Source organism: Orycteropus afer, unplaced genomic scaffold (genome assembly GCF_000298275.1).
Source record: "Orycteropus afer afer isolate SDZICR_OR568_19922 unplaced genomic scaffold, OryAfe1.0 scaffold00107, whole genome shotgun sequence".
In the NCBI taxonomy this organism is placed as follows: Eukaryota; Metazoa; Chordata; class Mammalia; order Tubulidentata; family Orycteropodidae; genus Orycteropus; species Orycteropus afer.
The window spans coordinates 5100021-5117604 of record NW_006921694.1 but is presented as its reverse complement, the minus strand read 5'-3'; the positions used below and the strand labels follow the sequence as shown (position 1 = coordinate 5117604).

The 17584-nt window shown below is 36.3% G+C and overlaps 1 protein-coding gene across 1 annotated transcript in view; it reads right to left on the bottom strand.

Moving 5' to 3' along the window:
• Window positions 1-17584, bottom strand: part of TENT2 (terminal nucleotidyltransferase 2) — a 97013-nt gene that overhangs the window by 42482 nt on the left and 36947 nt on the right. Inside the window, exons 7-9 of the mRNA XM_042781330.1 lie at window positions 11782-11858; window positions 11065-11193; window positions 2588-2631 (exon numbers count right to left, since the gene is read on the bottom strand). Coding sequence (XP_042637264.1) covers window positions 2588-2631; window positions 11065-11193; window positions 11782-11858 — 250 coding nt within the window. The remainder of the gene's footprint in view (window positions 1-2587; window positions 2632-11064; window positions 11194-11781; window positions 11859-17584) is intronic.

Genomic DNA, 17584 nt, shown 5'->3' with positions numbered 1-17584 from the left:
GGCAATCCTACTTCCGTAGTGATACTGCCTCGGAAACCCAAGGAGGGGTCGCTATGAGTCGGGGCCGACTCGACGGCATACAACAACAACAACAATATACCAGATAAGCATCTATCTTATAGTAAGGATAGCATAGTTTAAATATTTAAGATTGCAATGCTAAATAATTATGATAGCACACCTGAATGCAAATTAAGACATTCTTAAATACAGTAGGTCTTGTTATGACTATTTTTTAAGGTCCTGGGCTACTCTTATATTAGATCTATTTCCTCATTACAGGAATAGAAACAGGATTATAAACAAAATAAGTGTGGAGTGAGTAGGGACAAAGATTGGACATATTTGTCAGGAGTCTATTATGAGGCAAGCTAGATAATTAGAAAAATGGAACATGGAAGTGGTAATAGCACTGTTCAGACAAAAATATGTTGGGAAGACCTTGGGTACCTTATCATAAAAGCAGTACCCTATGTCCCCAAACATAGTGGATTAAACTGAGATTTCATTAATAATTTATAACCGTAAAAAAGGTTTCATGTAGCATAGGATTTTAAGATTTCTATAGAAGCATTTATTGGGAGCTCTGATAGTGTAGTGCCTAAGGCACTTGACTGCTAGTCAGAAGGCTGGTGGTTCAAACCCACCAGCCACTCCTCGGAAGGAAGATGGGGCAATCTACTTCCGTAGTGATACTGCCTTGGAAACCCAAGGAGGGGTCACTATGAGTCGGGTCCGACTTGACGGCACATAACAACAACAACATAGAAGCATTTATTCAATACACAATAATAGGTTATTTTAAGAGTAAGTTTAAATATTAGATCCTTTGTATGCTGAAAATATTTGCAGTTCTTTCTACATTGAATCCTGAGACTTAAAAGAAAAATAAGGTTAGGACAATAAAATAAAATACTAAAAACAGTCACTATCTTCAACCTTTTGGTATGAGCTTGAAGAATCAATACTTCATGAAGAAAGGAAAACAAGAATAAAGTCAAAAAGTTCAAGTTACTATAATTTCTCCACTTTCTGATAAATATATTTTTTATAATGTTTATGAGATCATAAACACTGACCCCTAGCTACATTGGAAATTCATTATAATAGTTCTTTACATGTACCAAAAATTAGTTTTAAAAAGGAGGAAGACAGCCAGATTCCAAAACGACCTTTTAATAAATGGTTTATGACTGCAATACGTTATCTTCTAGCAGATGATGCAAAGAAAAATGGGAGGCCCTCACTAGCAAGAGTCACTTAAAGTGAACCCCATTATCCAGCACCTTGTATGTGTTCCCTATAATAATTGATGTTCAACAGTAGGAACATCAATGAGTTCTTCACAATATCAGAGATTAATTTATATTTAATTTAGATCTGATGTCAAGTATATGTATTATTTTTTGTGTGATTCACATAAAATAAGTTCATGGAAAGTCCACCTAAGTTGGATATTATGTTTTCCTTAGTGGTATGACAATCAACTATGGTTAGAAATTAGTTGTTCTTGTAAGTACATAAAACTAACAGGTAAAAATGATGTGATTTTCAGTAGGCTGATAAACATTCTAAACAAGTAGCTTAAATATTATTTCCAAATAAAACGAGAAACTATAAAAGAAAACAGAAATGGTTGGACTATAAAACAAGGAAACAGAATTCTAAAAATATAAGAAAATTGAAAAGAAATAAAAAGGTTATGAATATGCACATTACCTGAGTTTCTCTAAACTCAAAGTGAGTACATATTAAACTTCTTCTAGTACGTATATATCATTTCTCAAATGTCTCCAATTAATTTCAGCAGGATCCTTAATATTATGCACACAAGAACAATGTACCAATATTATCTCTACTGATGTATTACTTTGATGTATTACTTGGTAAGATCAAATGAAATATAAAAAGGTTATCCAATTATTCAACCTCTCAATAGTTTTTCCAGATTTTCAAAATATAAATTCACTGGGCTAGAAAAATTCAGCTTACTAACAAGGAAATGCTATTAAAATATATTTAAAAATAGAATGAAGAAAACTGGAATCAGGCCAATGAGCTTTGACCAACTGAATATTCTTAAGCTCCATCTGTGATAATCATACCCAAAACCAAACCTACTGCATCAAGTCAATTCTCACTCAGAGAGACCCTATAGGACAGAATAGAATTGTCCTACAGGGTTTCCAAAGCTGAAAATCTTTATGGAAGCAGATCGCCTCAACTTTCTCCCATAGAGCAGCTGGTGGGTTTGAACCACGGGCCTTTTGGTTTGCAGCCAACTGCTTTAATCACTATGCCACCAGAGCTCCTTAGTAATAATCATAAGCACCATACAACAGAAGTTTCCACCATTAACATACTGACCATATGATTGTATGCCAATAACCAAATAAAGTATCAGAGTCTACTGAAAAAATATAAAAAACATTTTAAACATTCTAGTGGCCAACGCTTTAGCCAATATAAGAAAATTTTATCTTTTACTTAAAAGATAACTAATACTACTTCGCATTAATACTGCATATAATATTTCCAATATACACTTGACATAATATGTATTATAATAATTTTAAGAAACACTTACTGGGTAAATTTTTTGGAGGGATGGAAGGATGGGTTCAGGTAGGGCTATAAAAAGAAAAAGTGTAAAGCTTCTGTGATTCATGATTCATTTACACAGCAATAATTTTTCAGTTACACCCTAGTTATAAAACTGGTATTAAGAGTTCATGCTAAAATTCTACAGTTTACATATACTTTATAATTCTGATCCCTAATAATTTAAGATTAAAATAATCTCAGTTGACAATTTAAGGTTTCTATGTAAACCAATGTTCTTTTACATGGCTTTAAAACAGGTCATCATTAAAGGGATATATATTATTTGGTCCAACATTATACACATACACAAAATAAGCAAGACAAGGACTGTTGTATAGGTATTGAATGGGTATTGTTAAAATGGTATGTAGTTACAAAAAAAAAATAATTTAAATAGTCCAATTATACTGTATCATAAAAGAACAATAGTGCTATTATAATTGCCCTCTTGAATATTTCACTTCTGCTACTATCAAACAATACCAAAATTGATACAGTTCCAGGAAACTTGATGTATCAAGAAAAAAACATCAACTTCATTTATTTTATTTACATATATATATATATATATATAAAAAAATCAGGAGATTTGCACCAATCTGCTACAAAGCACTCATTACACTTCATGTGTTATCAATATATGATTTTAATGTCATTCTTCATCCTTCAGTAGTTTAATGCAACTACAGTTTCATTAAATGCATTAACAGCAATTGTACATTACAATGTAAATGGAGTAATAAAAGGCACAGTGCTTAATATTCATAATATAGAAATAACTACAGTATGGGAAGATACAAGTAATGTATTTTCAAGATTTCTCTAAGACTACTGATCAAATATGATAAACTCTGTATTTAAGAATTGAAAATACATTATATGGAATTAGATAAATTCAGTAACAAAGAATCTTTAATTCACTTTGAATTTGTAATATAGCAAAAAGTTTTCAAAATGCCTTCTGAAATACATTAATATATGTGTAATCAATCATCATGATCAACTTAAATTGTCTCCAACTATGATTAGAAATATATAAATTTTATTCCATATAATACAAGGAAGAATGCTTTATTTAAATTTCTCTTCTGTATCATGCATTGCTCCTAAGTTAAAAAGTGAAGTAAAATAAAATTCCATGGTATTATTCACGGTGTATGACTGAGCATGACTGAGAATATTAGGGGAAAACACTTACTCATTACTTACCAGAATCATTCTTAGGAAGTAAGGGTATATTCCTCCCCCCCTTCCCTGAGGCAATCCTCAAAATTATGGAAGACCCTATAAGTAACCCCAGTCACTCCAATTCTAAATATGAATTCCTTTGCCACTGAATACCCCAATAAATTAAAACTATAATAAAACAAAGGACAAGGAAAGGATTGCAGAGAATTAGAATAAAGAAATTTTATCTCATTCTAGAACTATAGCTAGAATTACTAGGAGAGAAAAACTAATACTGTAACCACTTATTTAGAGTCTATTTTGGTTACCTAGTGCCACTCTTACAAGAATATACCACAAACGGGATGGCTTGAATGAACAGCAGTTTATTCTCTTACAATTTTGGAGGCTATAAGTCCTAGTTCAAAGGGCCAGGCTCTAGGGGCTGGGTGAAAGCCCCTCAACCTTGGGCTTCAGCTCTTTCTCCTGCTCCTGGCCCACTGAAGCTGGAGGTTTTTCTTCATTCAGACAGCTGCTGGCTGCTGAGGCTGACAAGCCCAAGGTCGACAAGTAAAAAGGCAAAGTCCCAATGTTACCAAAAACATGACATGCCACTCATTCAATGCCACTGAAACTCCCCAGATCATGCTCCCCAGGGCATGGCAGGCTGCTGAATAATGCCTCGGCTACATGCAGGGTTCAAGCGTGCCATAAGCTAGAGACCATTTCCCAAGGCTTCTCCTCATATACAGGAAGCAGAACACATACCTAAAGCAGCTACTCAGCTGCTCACAGTAGATGCCACCATGGAGCGGATTACCAGTCTCACCATGGGGAATACTACATCCAGCTGCCCAGCCACTCAACCCGGTCCAGCCAAGCTGATACACAAACTTAACTACCACAGAGTCTTTCATAGGATAAAAGAGCATATGGGGGGGGGGGGGGAACCCACTGCCACAGAGTCAATTCTGACTCATAGTAACCCTATAGAACATAGTAGAATTGTCCTGTCAGGTTTCCAAGGCTGTAAATCTTACGGAAGCAGAGTGCCTCATCTTTCTCCTGCAGAGCGGCTGATGAATTTGAACAGCTGACCTTTTAGGTAGCAACCAAGTGCTGTACCCACTATGACACCACAGCATCTAAGAGTAGACAATTTAGAAACCTTCGGGAGCACAGGTATCATTCATTAAATTCTTTGTCTTAAATATTAAAGATTTATAAACACTGGTCATTAGAGAAGCAATGAATGCACTGTGGCAGTTATTTAATAGTATCTTGACAGTAGCCAGCAAAAGCTTAGTAATTCATCAATTTTTACTTCAAAATTCTAGACTATAAATTCAATCTTTTAATTTCTCTCTTAAAGACAAAAGAAAATGAAACAAAAAAGCCTTATTATTACAGTGTATGATCAACAGGTAATGCTTTGAGTATTGCTAATCTACAAGGTTTTAATTTGCCTGCAGTCCAGATGCGGGCTTTCTGGTCAAGCCTCCAATTTATCAAGATTTATAAAGATTTATCAAGATTTCAACTGTTTAAACAGGTAATTTTTAACAACATTACGAAGCTATTAATTTTAAAAATGCAAAAACAACTTAAAACTGCCCAAGGGACAGTTCTTTACCTGGTAACATGTAAACATTCCATGAATATCCATATTTTTATTTCTAACTAATTTATGTTTGCCTTTATCATTAAGTCTTCATCTTAAACCAAAAAAAAAAAACACACGGCTATGGAGTCAGATCCAACTCATAGCAACCCCTCCTTCCAAGGAGCAGCTAGTAGGTTTGAACCTCCAGCCTTATGGTTAGCAAATGCCTTAGGCACTATGCCACCAAAGCTCCCACTCTTCAGTTCGTGGCAGAAAAGATATTAAAGCATTTAAAAGGTTAAACAAAATTTAAAGGTCATCTAATCCAACTCTTCTGGCTACAGATGACAATATTAAGGCCACAGAGGTACAATGACTTGACCAAAATCACAAAAATTAGTTCTTTGTAGGAAAGCTAGAACTGCTCAATGCACCTTGTAGTCTCATATATGTCCTTTTCCTCACTGTAATTTGGTATTATCTAGAAAAGCAACCACCTTTTTCTTTTTTAATTTCTTCTACACAAGGGTACCTTAAATCTTCAAAGTACAGTGTTACACATTAGCTCTGCCTAGCTGAAGCCCTTAACAAAGACCTAGAAATCACCTCAGTAAAAAGGGGCCTCTTTTCCAAGAATAAAATACTTTTAACAAAATCTAAGAAAAATGTTTACAGGATTTTTAACACTGGCAGCATACTGGTATTTGGATTTTCAAATTGCTTTCAAAATCACATTGGAGTATCTGTGATTACAGTATGTTTTTATGAAGGAGGCAATCAAATTAAAATGTTTAATGTAAAGAGAAAGACTAGGGAAATTTGGCATATTTATGGATATTAAATCCTTCAGTCAAACCTAATTTTTAAGTCATTACTAAAACTAAAAAGCAAACTGACACCAGACAGTGCTACATGAGTGTTTGTCATATTATTCTTTATATCTTATGTTCAAAATTGTACTTTGAAATTGGACAAAATAATTAGTGACATATAAAATAGTATCTTAAACAATCAACCTCTTATGTTTTAAATCCTTTAAGAGGGGCAAATCATTCATAAAACTAGTATATATCTGACATTGTTCAACAATAAAAATATATGTATTATAATTAACTCAAAAGTTTTTAACAATGAGGAAGATTACCACATCTTTCCAATGACTGGTTCATAAAACTTTGGTCTACTTGAACTAAGTCTCCGTTGATAACTCAAAAAAATTCTTCTGATTCTATCATTCAAATAAAAATATTATCTATTATTTAATATACATTATAAAATATCTAGAAATACAGAAAAGTATTAAAAAGAAATTCTACAGTCCATAAAAAAATCGCTGAAAAAATTTTGGTATGTATCTTTTCACTATCTGTACACTTATGAATAGATACACAAACACAAATACACAGTTACTATTTTTTAATTAAAATTGGTATAATGTTGTATACGACTTCGCTTATCATTAGTACTTTCTTGTATTATTAAATAGTTTAAAATATGATAATGGTTGCATAAATTTCATGTTATACTATATCATACTTAACTATTCTATTTTTCAAAACTTATTTATTTCAAATCTTTTATTTGCTGTGGAAGTGGCCTTCTATATAAATTTATATATGCATTCCTAATTTTATATTAGGATAAATTCCTAGAAATGGAATCACAGAATCAAAGGATATAAACATACATACTAAGTACAACATTGCTTTCTATAATAATTGCACCAAATTGACACAGTCATCAGAAGTGTATGATTGTGACTGCATACTGCTGTTTTTTAAAACTTTTGTCAACTTAAAAATATTAATTCTACACCTGAAATATATCATGTAAACATTTTTGCAACTAAATTTTTGATTAAAAATGGGAATACAGAGTTCAAGTTGTATTCTCTTTAGCAAGAATCTAGAATGCAGAAATTCAGGCTAACAACATATTGTATGTTTTGATAACTAAGGAGAGGATATGGCTGACATCCTATGAAAATTAATAACATTAACATAAACACTAGCCCAAATGATTATACTTATCTCCATACAAAGGAAGATGTACCTGAAAATAGGATCAAGATTTTCTTTAGAAATCAGTATAAGTAAATCAGTTAAATATGGAAAAAGGGTCCCAAAATTTCCTACCATAAAGAAAAGTTCTAACTGTGATAAACTTAGAAAATAAAATATTATTATGTGTGTCATGTGTTCATGAAGGGGTAACAATTACACTGTTTTGGGATGGTCTGGTGGCACAGTGCCTAAGGCATTTGACTGCTAACCAGAATGCTGGCGGTTCAAACCCACCAGCCACTCCTCGGAAGGGAGGTTGGGCAACCTAATTCTGTAGTGATACCGCCTTGGAAACCTAAGGAGGGGTCACTGTGAGTCAGATCCACCTTGATGGCAGTGAGTTTGGTTTTTTTTTTGTTTTGTTTATACACCATTTTTTAAGAAATTATGGTAGTAGGCAATAGTAGTTTTTTGGTTTTAATAGTAAATATAGCAAAAAAAAAAACCTAAGCCGGGGAATCAATGTCATGTTGTTGTCATTAGGTGCCATTCAGTTGATTTTAACTCATAGTGACTCCAAGTGACAGAGCAGAACTGCCCCACAGGGTCTTCTAGGCAGTAACCTTTGAGGAAGCTGATTGCTGGGTTTCTCCCATGCAGCCACTGGGTGGGTTGAAACTGCCTTTCAGTTACCAGGCTAGTGTGTAACTGCTGCACCACGAAGGCTCCATTATCAATGTCAAAACGATTGCCAGTGAGCTGATTCCGACTCATAGTGCCACTACAGGGCATAGCAGAACTGCCCCATAGGGTTTCCAAGGCTGTAATCTTTACAAAAGCAGACTGTTCCATCTTTTTCCCATAAAGCATAGTGGCTGGTGGGTTCAAACCACAGACCTTTTTATCAGCAGCCATGCACTTAACTTCTGCACCACCAAGGCTGAGCTTATCAATGTCATAAAGCACAGGTAAAAGAAATTGAAAGAACACTATGTATTTAAGATGACCATGCTTTTACAGGGGGAAATAACACCCATTACAGATATTCATTTGTCAAAATAGCTGGAATTAAAACAAATTAAATGTGACATTTAATGTTTAGCTACATTAGCTACATACAAATTTTGAACCCTTGCAAAGAAAACAAAAGCTGGAAAAAATAAAAACAGTATTAACAACAATATACTGTGGGTAATAGAAATACAGGTTTTTTGTTTTTCTTCCACTCTTGCATTTCCCAAATTTGCTATGATGTGTGGTATACAACTTATTCAAATGGGTTTTAGAATATAAAATAATTTTATTTAATATCATTACAATTTAATTATCATTTTAAATAGAATGAGTATGAAACAAAAGGGCAAAATTAAATGTGTGACCAGGAATCTTATTCATTGCCTCGACTCAATCAAAATGCTGAGGGTGAAATAACAGAGAACTATTTTGGTCAATGATTCATTAATTGCTTATGCTAAGCCAGATCTCAGAAAAGAAAGAATTATTGACACACCCCTCCCACCACTGAACCACTCTTTTTGAGCCACTAATATAGCAATCTTTGCTTCTGTCACCAAACACTCCCATCCTCTTATAAGTAAGTAAAAGTAACTCATTATGAAGACGTTCTCATTTGGGGATCATACTCTAATCTATATTCAAATAAACATAGTCTCCTAGGGATTACATACACAGTATGAAACTATATTCTCCAGCACTGATCATATCTGATACATCTACCAAGGAAAATGTGTCCCCTCCTCTTTTTCCCCTCCTTCTTTTTCCAGTGCCCAATACTGTACTGATAAGTACAGAAATGCTACTGTAAGGGAACCAAACTGTCTCAACTTTCTACCACCTCATTTTTCTGCTGCTTTTGACAAAATTGCTAATATTGTCTCCATTATCATTCTCAGAATCTAAACAAAAAACACCAAACAATGCAATAAAATGGTATTTTAAAAATAGGTATTCATTTTTTAAAATCACTGCATTGTAAAAATTAAACAAATTGTTACAGAGCATATGACATGCTGATTTATCAGCAGCCCAATTCACACAATCCTGATAAAAAGATCATACTGACATCATAATCTCATTAGTAACCCATAAGTTGTGATAGTTCTTAACAATTCGTATCTTTTGGCACGCAACAGGCACTAAAATGTTAAATTTTAAAGGTAGAGAATGTGAGCTCCATGAAGAAAAGAACTGTTTTTCTTCACTTTTGTTCACTACTATATTTCCAGATCCTAAAATAATACCTGGCATTTGTTTAGTAAGTGCTCAACAAATATTCATGAAATGAATAAATGAATATTATATGCTAAAACATAGTTTTCTCTCTTAATATAATCTTTGGAAAGCAAGAGTCTACACTGAAAATACAAACCAGAACAAATCAGGCCCTGGTTAAATGCTTCCTGATAAATATCCTTCCAGTGCTCTGGTAGCATAGTGGCTAAGACACTTGCCTGCTAACCACAGGGCTGGCGGTTCAAACCCACCAGCCACTCCTCGGAAAGAAGGTTGGGCAATCCTACTTCCGTAGTGATACTGCCTCGGAAACCCAAGGAGGGGTCGCTATGAGTCGGGTTTGACTCGACGGCACATAACAACAACAACAACAACTACCTCAATATCAACTTTTTCACCTGATCTCCTTGCCATCAGATATTCATGTTTAGTTAATCAGTCATTAAACATTTCAGAGCTCTGGTAGCATAGTGGCTAAGACACTTGCCTGCTAACCACAGGGCTGGCGGTTCAAACCCACCAGCCACTCCTCGGAAGGAAGGTTGGGCAATCCTACTTCCGTAGTGATACTGCCTCGGAAACCCAAGGAGGGGTCGCTATGAGTCAGGTCCGACTCGACGGCTCATAACAACAACAACAACAATCTAATATTACATAACAGCATGCCGCGATACTTAACAGCCCTTATTTTTAGCTGAATAGAATGTGTAAAGCAGCTTAATTGCTATTTCTTGGATTGTTATCCACATACGATTATTAAATATGAAGTATGTATTAGAAATAAAGGTTTCAATTGGATCTGGTCAGCCAGCCCCTATATTTCCAGGGAATTTTCAATACGTGTTAAAATTCTGACAGACCTATCCATGAATGGCACAAATTACAAGAAAGTGTTTACTTACTACTGTTTCCCACTATGCATAAAAAAGTATGAGTTTTAATCAGAATAGTCTAATAAACCATTCTCGTTAGAACTGAATTAAAATTTGAGACCAATCTGACACAACAGTCCCATAAAGATAAAATCTAGTTGGAGAGGGCAGCTCACCCTTGAATCAAAAGCTAAATTATTTTGGTCATGTAGGACTTAAAAGCTTCTTTGACCAAAAAGAAAATCGCTTAATTCCTGTCTCAAATGAAAATGAAAAATAAAAAATGCATTAAATGGTGATTGACCTTATTTTTGTAAGCCTTCTGAACATTCATCTGCCTCGAGATCCATACAATACAGTGGTGAAAATTCCTTTAATGCTAGGAGAACAGTGAAATTTATTTCTATTTTCCAGGGAATAACATTATTCAAAGCAACTAAATGGGCTAAATGGGCCTCAGAGAGATTTTCGAAACAGCACTACAACAGGGAATATACCATAGTGAAGTTTAAGTCCATTTCAGTTTTAAAAATTAAGGGAGGAGAGGGAACATAATACTTACTTTGCAAATAGTGTAAAACCATCAAAACAAGACTATAGCTGCTTAAAGTACCACGACTGGCATCATTTATCTCATGGTGACTCGCCCATTTCTTAATCACCAGTACTAACGGACGAACTCGATTTTCAACTGGAAGTAAAATTAGTAAGAATATATTACAATTACATTAAAAGTTTTTATCACTTCACAACTCCATAACAATTGAAAAGAGCACTGCCTCCCTGTGTACTAAATACTGTATTTACCATAAATGTGACTAACTTTTAAACCTTATTTTAGTTACCTTTAGAAAATTACTAATTATTAAAATACTTTCCTTTTCCTATAATGATAGTAGTATGTGATTTTTAGTGTGGCAACATATTATTCAAATAATTGAATAAGACATCAAACCTAACTCATAGTAACCCTACAGGACAGAGTAGAAATTTCCCACACAATTTCTAAGGTTACAAATCTTTATGGAAGCAGACTGCTTCGTCTTTCTCTGGCAGAACGGCTGTTAAATTGAACAACTGATTTAACCACCATTTGGTTAGCAGCCAAATGCTTTAACTACTGTACCACGAGATCTCCTTAAATAAGAGAAAGGACACTTAACCACAACCAAAAAGATATCACTATTTACTGGTAACACCAGTAAATAACAAATGGGAATAAAGCATGAAGGAAAGACAAAGGTGCTTATAATTATTTAGAAATAAACCAAAAACTTACGGTATGCATAAGCTCTGAGAAGGAATGTGTTTCTTATTCCAACAATATTGTTTACATTCAAGTCGAACTCCACAGAACTATTGAGGGAAAAAAAAAGTTAGCTCAAGTATAAATTAAACTAATACTCTATGATTAAATTAATACCCATCCAATGATGCAAAATACCATGAGCCAAAGGCCAAAAAGTTGTGTTCTTAAAATGAGGCCATTAAGAAATAATAATGAGTATACTCAGTATGTCATTTTAATATGATTTAATATGTATTAATAACATAAAATAACATTATTGTTGAAAGATCTATGATATACTGGTAATGCTCTAATTAGTTTGGCCAAAGGAAATTGTTAAAATCTTGCAATCATTTCCGAAAAAAAACAAAATTATGTGGCCAAAAATATTCCTGAGCAAGTTATCTCACTAATTTATATATTCTCAAATAATTTAGAGTTGGGCAATCCTACTTCCGTAGTGATACTGCCTCGGAAACCCAAGGAGGGGTCGCTATGAGTCAGGGCTGACTCGACAGGACATAACAACAACAACAAGCATCATGTACTTTTTTAAAAAATGAAAATAAGAAATCAAACAAAAATATAGAAGAAAATAAAGGCTGTATCTGCACATTATAATTCCCCCAAAAAAGGCTGGTAAATTATTATACCATACCAAATTTAGCTACTAATATCTGGGAAGAGCTATAATGGTCAAACAAATAACAAAGGATACTTCTTTGAAAGCAAAAACATCATGTGATTCCCAATTTAAGGGAAAAATGGCAATAATGGTATTTTGGGTATTATGTTTCAGTAAAATGAAAAGTAACCTGTTTAACCACAATTGTATGTACAACAAATCCCTTGATAAAATTTACATCAAATATCATAAATTCAAGTATGTTCTTGAGAACACATTACATTTCCTTAAGGCAGAAAGCTAACTATATTTTATAATACATACATATATACCCATAGATACTATATATCCTAGTACGTATACCCTCGTCTGTCAGTTTGTTGTACTGTGATAGCTTGAGAGTTTCTGTGATACTAGAAGCTAAGCCATTGGCATTTCAAACACCAGCAGGGTCACCCATTGTGAACAGGCTTCAGCAGAGCTTCTAGATTAAGACAGACTAAGAATAAGGACATGGCAAGATCCATTTCTGAGGAAAAAAAAACCTGTTGACTGAAAACCTTATAAATAGCAGTGAAACACTGTCTGATATAATGCCAGATAATGAGCCCCTCAGGACGGAAGAACTCAAAATACTACTGGGGAACAGCTGCCTCCTTAAAGTGGAAAGACCTTAATAACGTGGGTGGAGTAAAGCTTTCAGGACCTTCATTTGCTGATATGATACAACTCAAAATTAGAAGAAACAGCTGCAAACAATCATTAATAATTGGAACATGGAATGTACAGAGTATGAATCTAGGAAAACTGGAAGCTGTCAAAAATGAAATGGAACCCATAAAGATCAATATCCTAGGCATTAATGAGTTGAAATGGATTGGTACTGGCCATTTTGAATCAGACATTAATGTGGTCTACTATACTGGGAATGACACATTAAAGAGTAATGCTTTCACAATTATAATCAAAAAGAACATTTCAAGATCTATCCTGAAATACAATGCAGGCAATGATAGGAGAGTATCCATATGCCAATAAGAAAGACCAGTTAATATGACTATTACTCAAATTTACACACCAACCATTAAAGCCAAAGATGAAGAAATTGACTTCTGCAGTCTAAAATTGACCAAACACGCAATCAAGATATACTGATAATTACTGGTGACTGGGATGCGAAAGTTGAAAACAAAGAATCATTGGTTCGTGGAAAATATGGTCTTGGTCATAGAAATAATGCTGAAGCTTGCATGACACAATTTTGTATGATCAACAACTTACTCATTCCAAATAAATTTCACATCAACATAAACATACGCACGGAAAAGCAAAGAATACTAGAAAGATGTTTATCTTTGTTTCACTGACTAGGCAAAAGCATTCAACTCTGTGGATTGTAACAAATTATGGACAACAACGAGAAGATTGGGAATTCCAGAACACTTAATTGTGCTCATGAGGAACCTGTATATCAATCACGGGGCTGTTACTCAAACAGAACAAGGGGATACTACATGGTTTAAAATCAGAAGGGACTGTGTCAGGGCTGTCTCCTGTTTTGGTTACTTTGTGCTGCTCTAACAGGAAAATACCACAAATGGGTAACTTTAACAAATAGGACTTTGTTCTCTTACAGTTTTGGAGGCTAGAAGTCTAAGTTCCAAGTGCCAGGCTCTACGAATGGGGTGAAAGCCCACAAATGGGTAACTTTAACAAATAGGACTTTATTCTCTTACAGTTTTGGAGGCTAGAAGTCTAAGTTCCAAGTGCCAGGCTCTAGGAACGGGATGAAAGCCCCTCAACCTTGGCCTTCAACTCTGCCTTTTGCTCCTGGCCCACTGGAGCTAGAGGTATCTCATTGATCAGGCAGCTGCTGGCTGCTGAGGCTGACAAGGCCAAGGTTGACAAGTAAAATGGCACAGTTCCGATATTACCAAACCACACAGCAGGCCATTGATTCAAGTCCGTTAAGAGTTCCAAGATTGGCAGAGCATGGCAGACTGCTGAATGAAGACTCAGCTACATGCAGGGTCCAAGTGTGCCAAAAACCTAGAGACCTTCCTCAAAGTTGCTCCTTATATACCAGAAGCAGACTACATCCCTAAAGCAGCTACTCAGCTGCTCCAGCAGATTCCACCATAGAACTGACTGCCAGTCTTACCATGGGGAGTAACTACATCCCGCTGCCCAGCCACTCAACCAGGTCCAGCCAAGTTGACACACAACCTTAACTACCACAATTCCACCCTTTGTCAACTTGCCACCTGTACAGATCTTCATTAGGTGGCATCTGTACAGATCTCCTTCACTCAGTGCCTCCAGTACGCTAGTTCATCTGAGTGGGGACCTCACCCCCCTTGGTCCGGCAGGCCTCATTCCTCTACCTCTTGGGCATGGCAGCTTTGCCCCTCATTTTTAGGCAATGGCTATGGCTCCATCCCACTGGCCCACATGAATCAGCAGCCTCATACTCCAGAACCAAGTTGGTGAAGGTATGACTCTCTGAAACCTAGGAGGCTGTGGTGGATTCGTGCCCAAAGGCCATGGTCTTACCCTTGAGGCTGAGGCAGCTCTGCTTCCAGTTTCCTTGGTCCCTCTACTTCTGCTAATCAATGCCCAAGGGCAACCCACTCTACCAGGAATCTTCCTGCCCAAAGGACAATTAGCTTTCTTGATCCATGGGCTGGCCAACTTGCTACTCCATCTCATGCCGATCTCTTCCACTAGTTAATGCCCAAAGGCAAACCACTCCACCAAGAAGCCACCTACCCAGTGGCATCCAGCTTTCTCCTCTGAGGGCTGATAAAGCTGTCATTGTCTCATGCCAGTCTCTTGGCTCTGCTGCTTCTGTCTCTCATGCCTCATGCTGAGATCTTCCTGCCAGGGTCTCAGGTCAAGGATGCGCTCCACTCCTGTTTCCACATTTTAGGTATCTGTCTGGGCAGCACCCCACTCTGTTGGTACCATATTCTCTTTTGGTTAGCTCTCTGCTGCTCTAACAGAAAATACCACAAATGGGATGGCTTGAAAAAATAGGAGAATAATCTCTTACAGTTTGAGAGGCTAGAAGTCTGAGTTCAAAGTGCCAGGCTCTAGTGGCTGGGTGAATGTCCTTCAATCCTGGGGTTTAGCTCTGCCTCCTGCTCCTGCCCCACTGAGTCTGGAGGCTTTTCTTCACTCAAGCAGCTGCTGGCTACTGAGGTTGACCCAAGGCTGACAAGGAAAAAGGCACAGTCCCAATACTACCAAACAACACTAATTCAAGTTCAGAAAAAGTCCCAAGATCGGCAGGGCATGGCAGGCTACTGAACAATGACTTGGCTACATGCAGGGTTCAAGGGTGCCAAAAAGCTGGAAACCTTCCTAAAAGTTGCTTCTTATATACTGTAAGCAGACAACATCCCTAAAACAGCTACTCAGCTGCTCCAGTGGATTCCACCATGGAGTTAATTACCAATCTCACCATAAGGAATAACTACATACAGCCGCCCAGCCACTCAAAACCAGGTCCAGCCAAGTTGACACATAACCTTAACTCCCATATATCCTTACACCATACTTATTCAATCTGTATGCCGAGTAAATAATCCAAAAGCTAAACTATATGAAGAACATGGAATCAGGATTAGAGGAAGACTCATTAACAACCTGCAATACGCAGATAATACAACCTTGCTTGCTGAAAGTGAAGATGACTTGATGCACTTACTGATGAAGATTAAAGACTACAGTCTGCAGTATGTATTACACCTCAACATAAGAAAATGAAAATCCTCATAATTGGACCAATAAGCAACATCACGATAAATGGAGAAAAAAACTGAAGTTCTCAAAGATTTCATATTACTTGGTTCCACAATCAACACCCATGGAAGCAGGAGTCAAGAAATCAGATGTCACACTGCATAGGGAAAATCTGCTGCAAAAGACCTCCTTAAAGTGCTGAAAAGCAAAGATGTCTCTTTGAAAACTAAGGTGTGCCTAACCCAAGCCACGGTGTTTTCAATCACCCAACATGCGTGTGAAAGCTGAGCAATGAATAAAAAAGACCAAAGAAGAGTAAATGCTTTGAGTTGTGTTGGCAAAGAATACTGAAAGTACCACAGACTGCCAGAGGAGGAACTAACAATCTGTCCTGGAGGAAGTGCAGCAAGAATGCTCCTTGGAAACAAGAATGGCCAGACTTGGTCCTACCTACTTTGGTCATTTTGACAGAAGGGACCATTCTTTGGAGAAGGGTATCAAGCTTGGTAAAGTGGAGGGTCAGTGAAAAAGGGGAAGGCCCTCAATGAGATGGACTGACACAGTGGCTTCAACGATGGGCTCAGGTATAGCAAGGATTGTGAGGCTGGCACAGGACCAGGCAGTGTTTGGTTCTGTTATGAATAGGGTTTCAATGAGTTCCATCTGACTCGATGGCACCTAACAACAACAACAACATGGACCTCGGCAGATGAAATACACAGAAATCAAATCGAATACATTTGTGGAAAGAAAAGATGAAAAAACGCATTATCATCGGTCAGAACAAGGCCAGGGACCAACTGTGGAATGACCATCAATTGCTCATATGCAACCTTATACTGAAGTGGAAGAAAACTAAAACAAATCCACAAGAGCCAAAATATGACTTTGAGTATATTCCACCTGAACTTAGAGACCGTCTGAAAAATAGATTCCATGCACTGAACACCAAAGACTGAAGACCAGAGAAGTTATGGTATGTATCAAGGACATCACACATGAAGAAAGCAAAAGGTCCTTAAAAAGACAGGAAAGGAAAACAAGACCAAAATGGATGTCAGAATAGAGTCTGAAACTTGCTCTTGAAAGGAAAGTAGTTAAAGAGAATGGAAGAAATGAAGTAAAAAAGCTAACAGAAGATTTCAGAGGGCAGCACAAGAGGACAAGGTAAAGTTTTACAGTGAAATCTGCAAAGACCTGGAGTTGGAAAATCAAAGAAGAACATATTTGGCATTTCTCAAGCTGAAAGAACTAAAGAAAATATTCAAGACTTTAGCTGAAATACTGAAGGATTTATGTGCAAAATATTGAACAAGGCGAGTATTAGGGCAAGATGGCGGACTAGGCAGAAGGATTGCACAGACCCTCTTCAACAAAGAAAAGGGAAACCAATTAACACAGACACAGAAGATAATCTTGGACCCC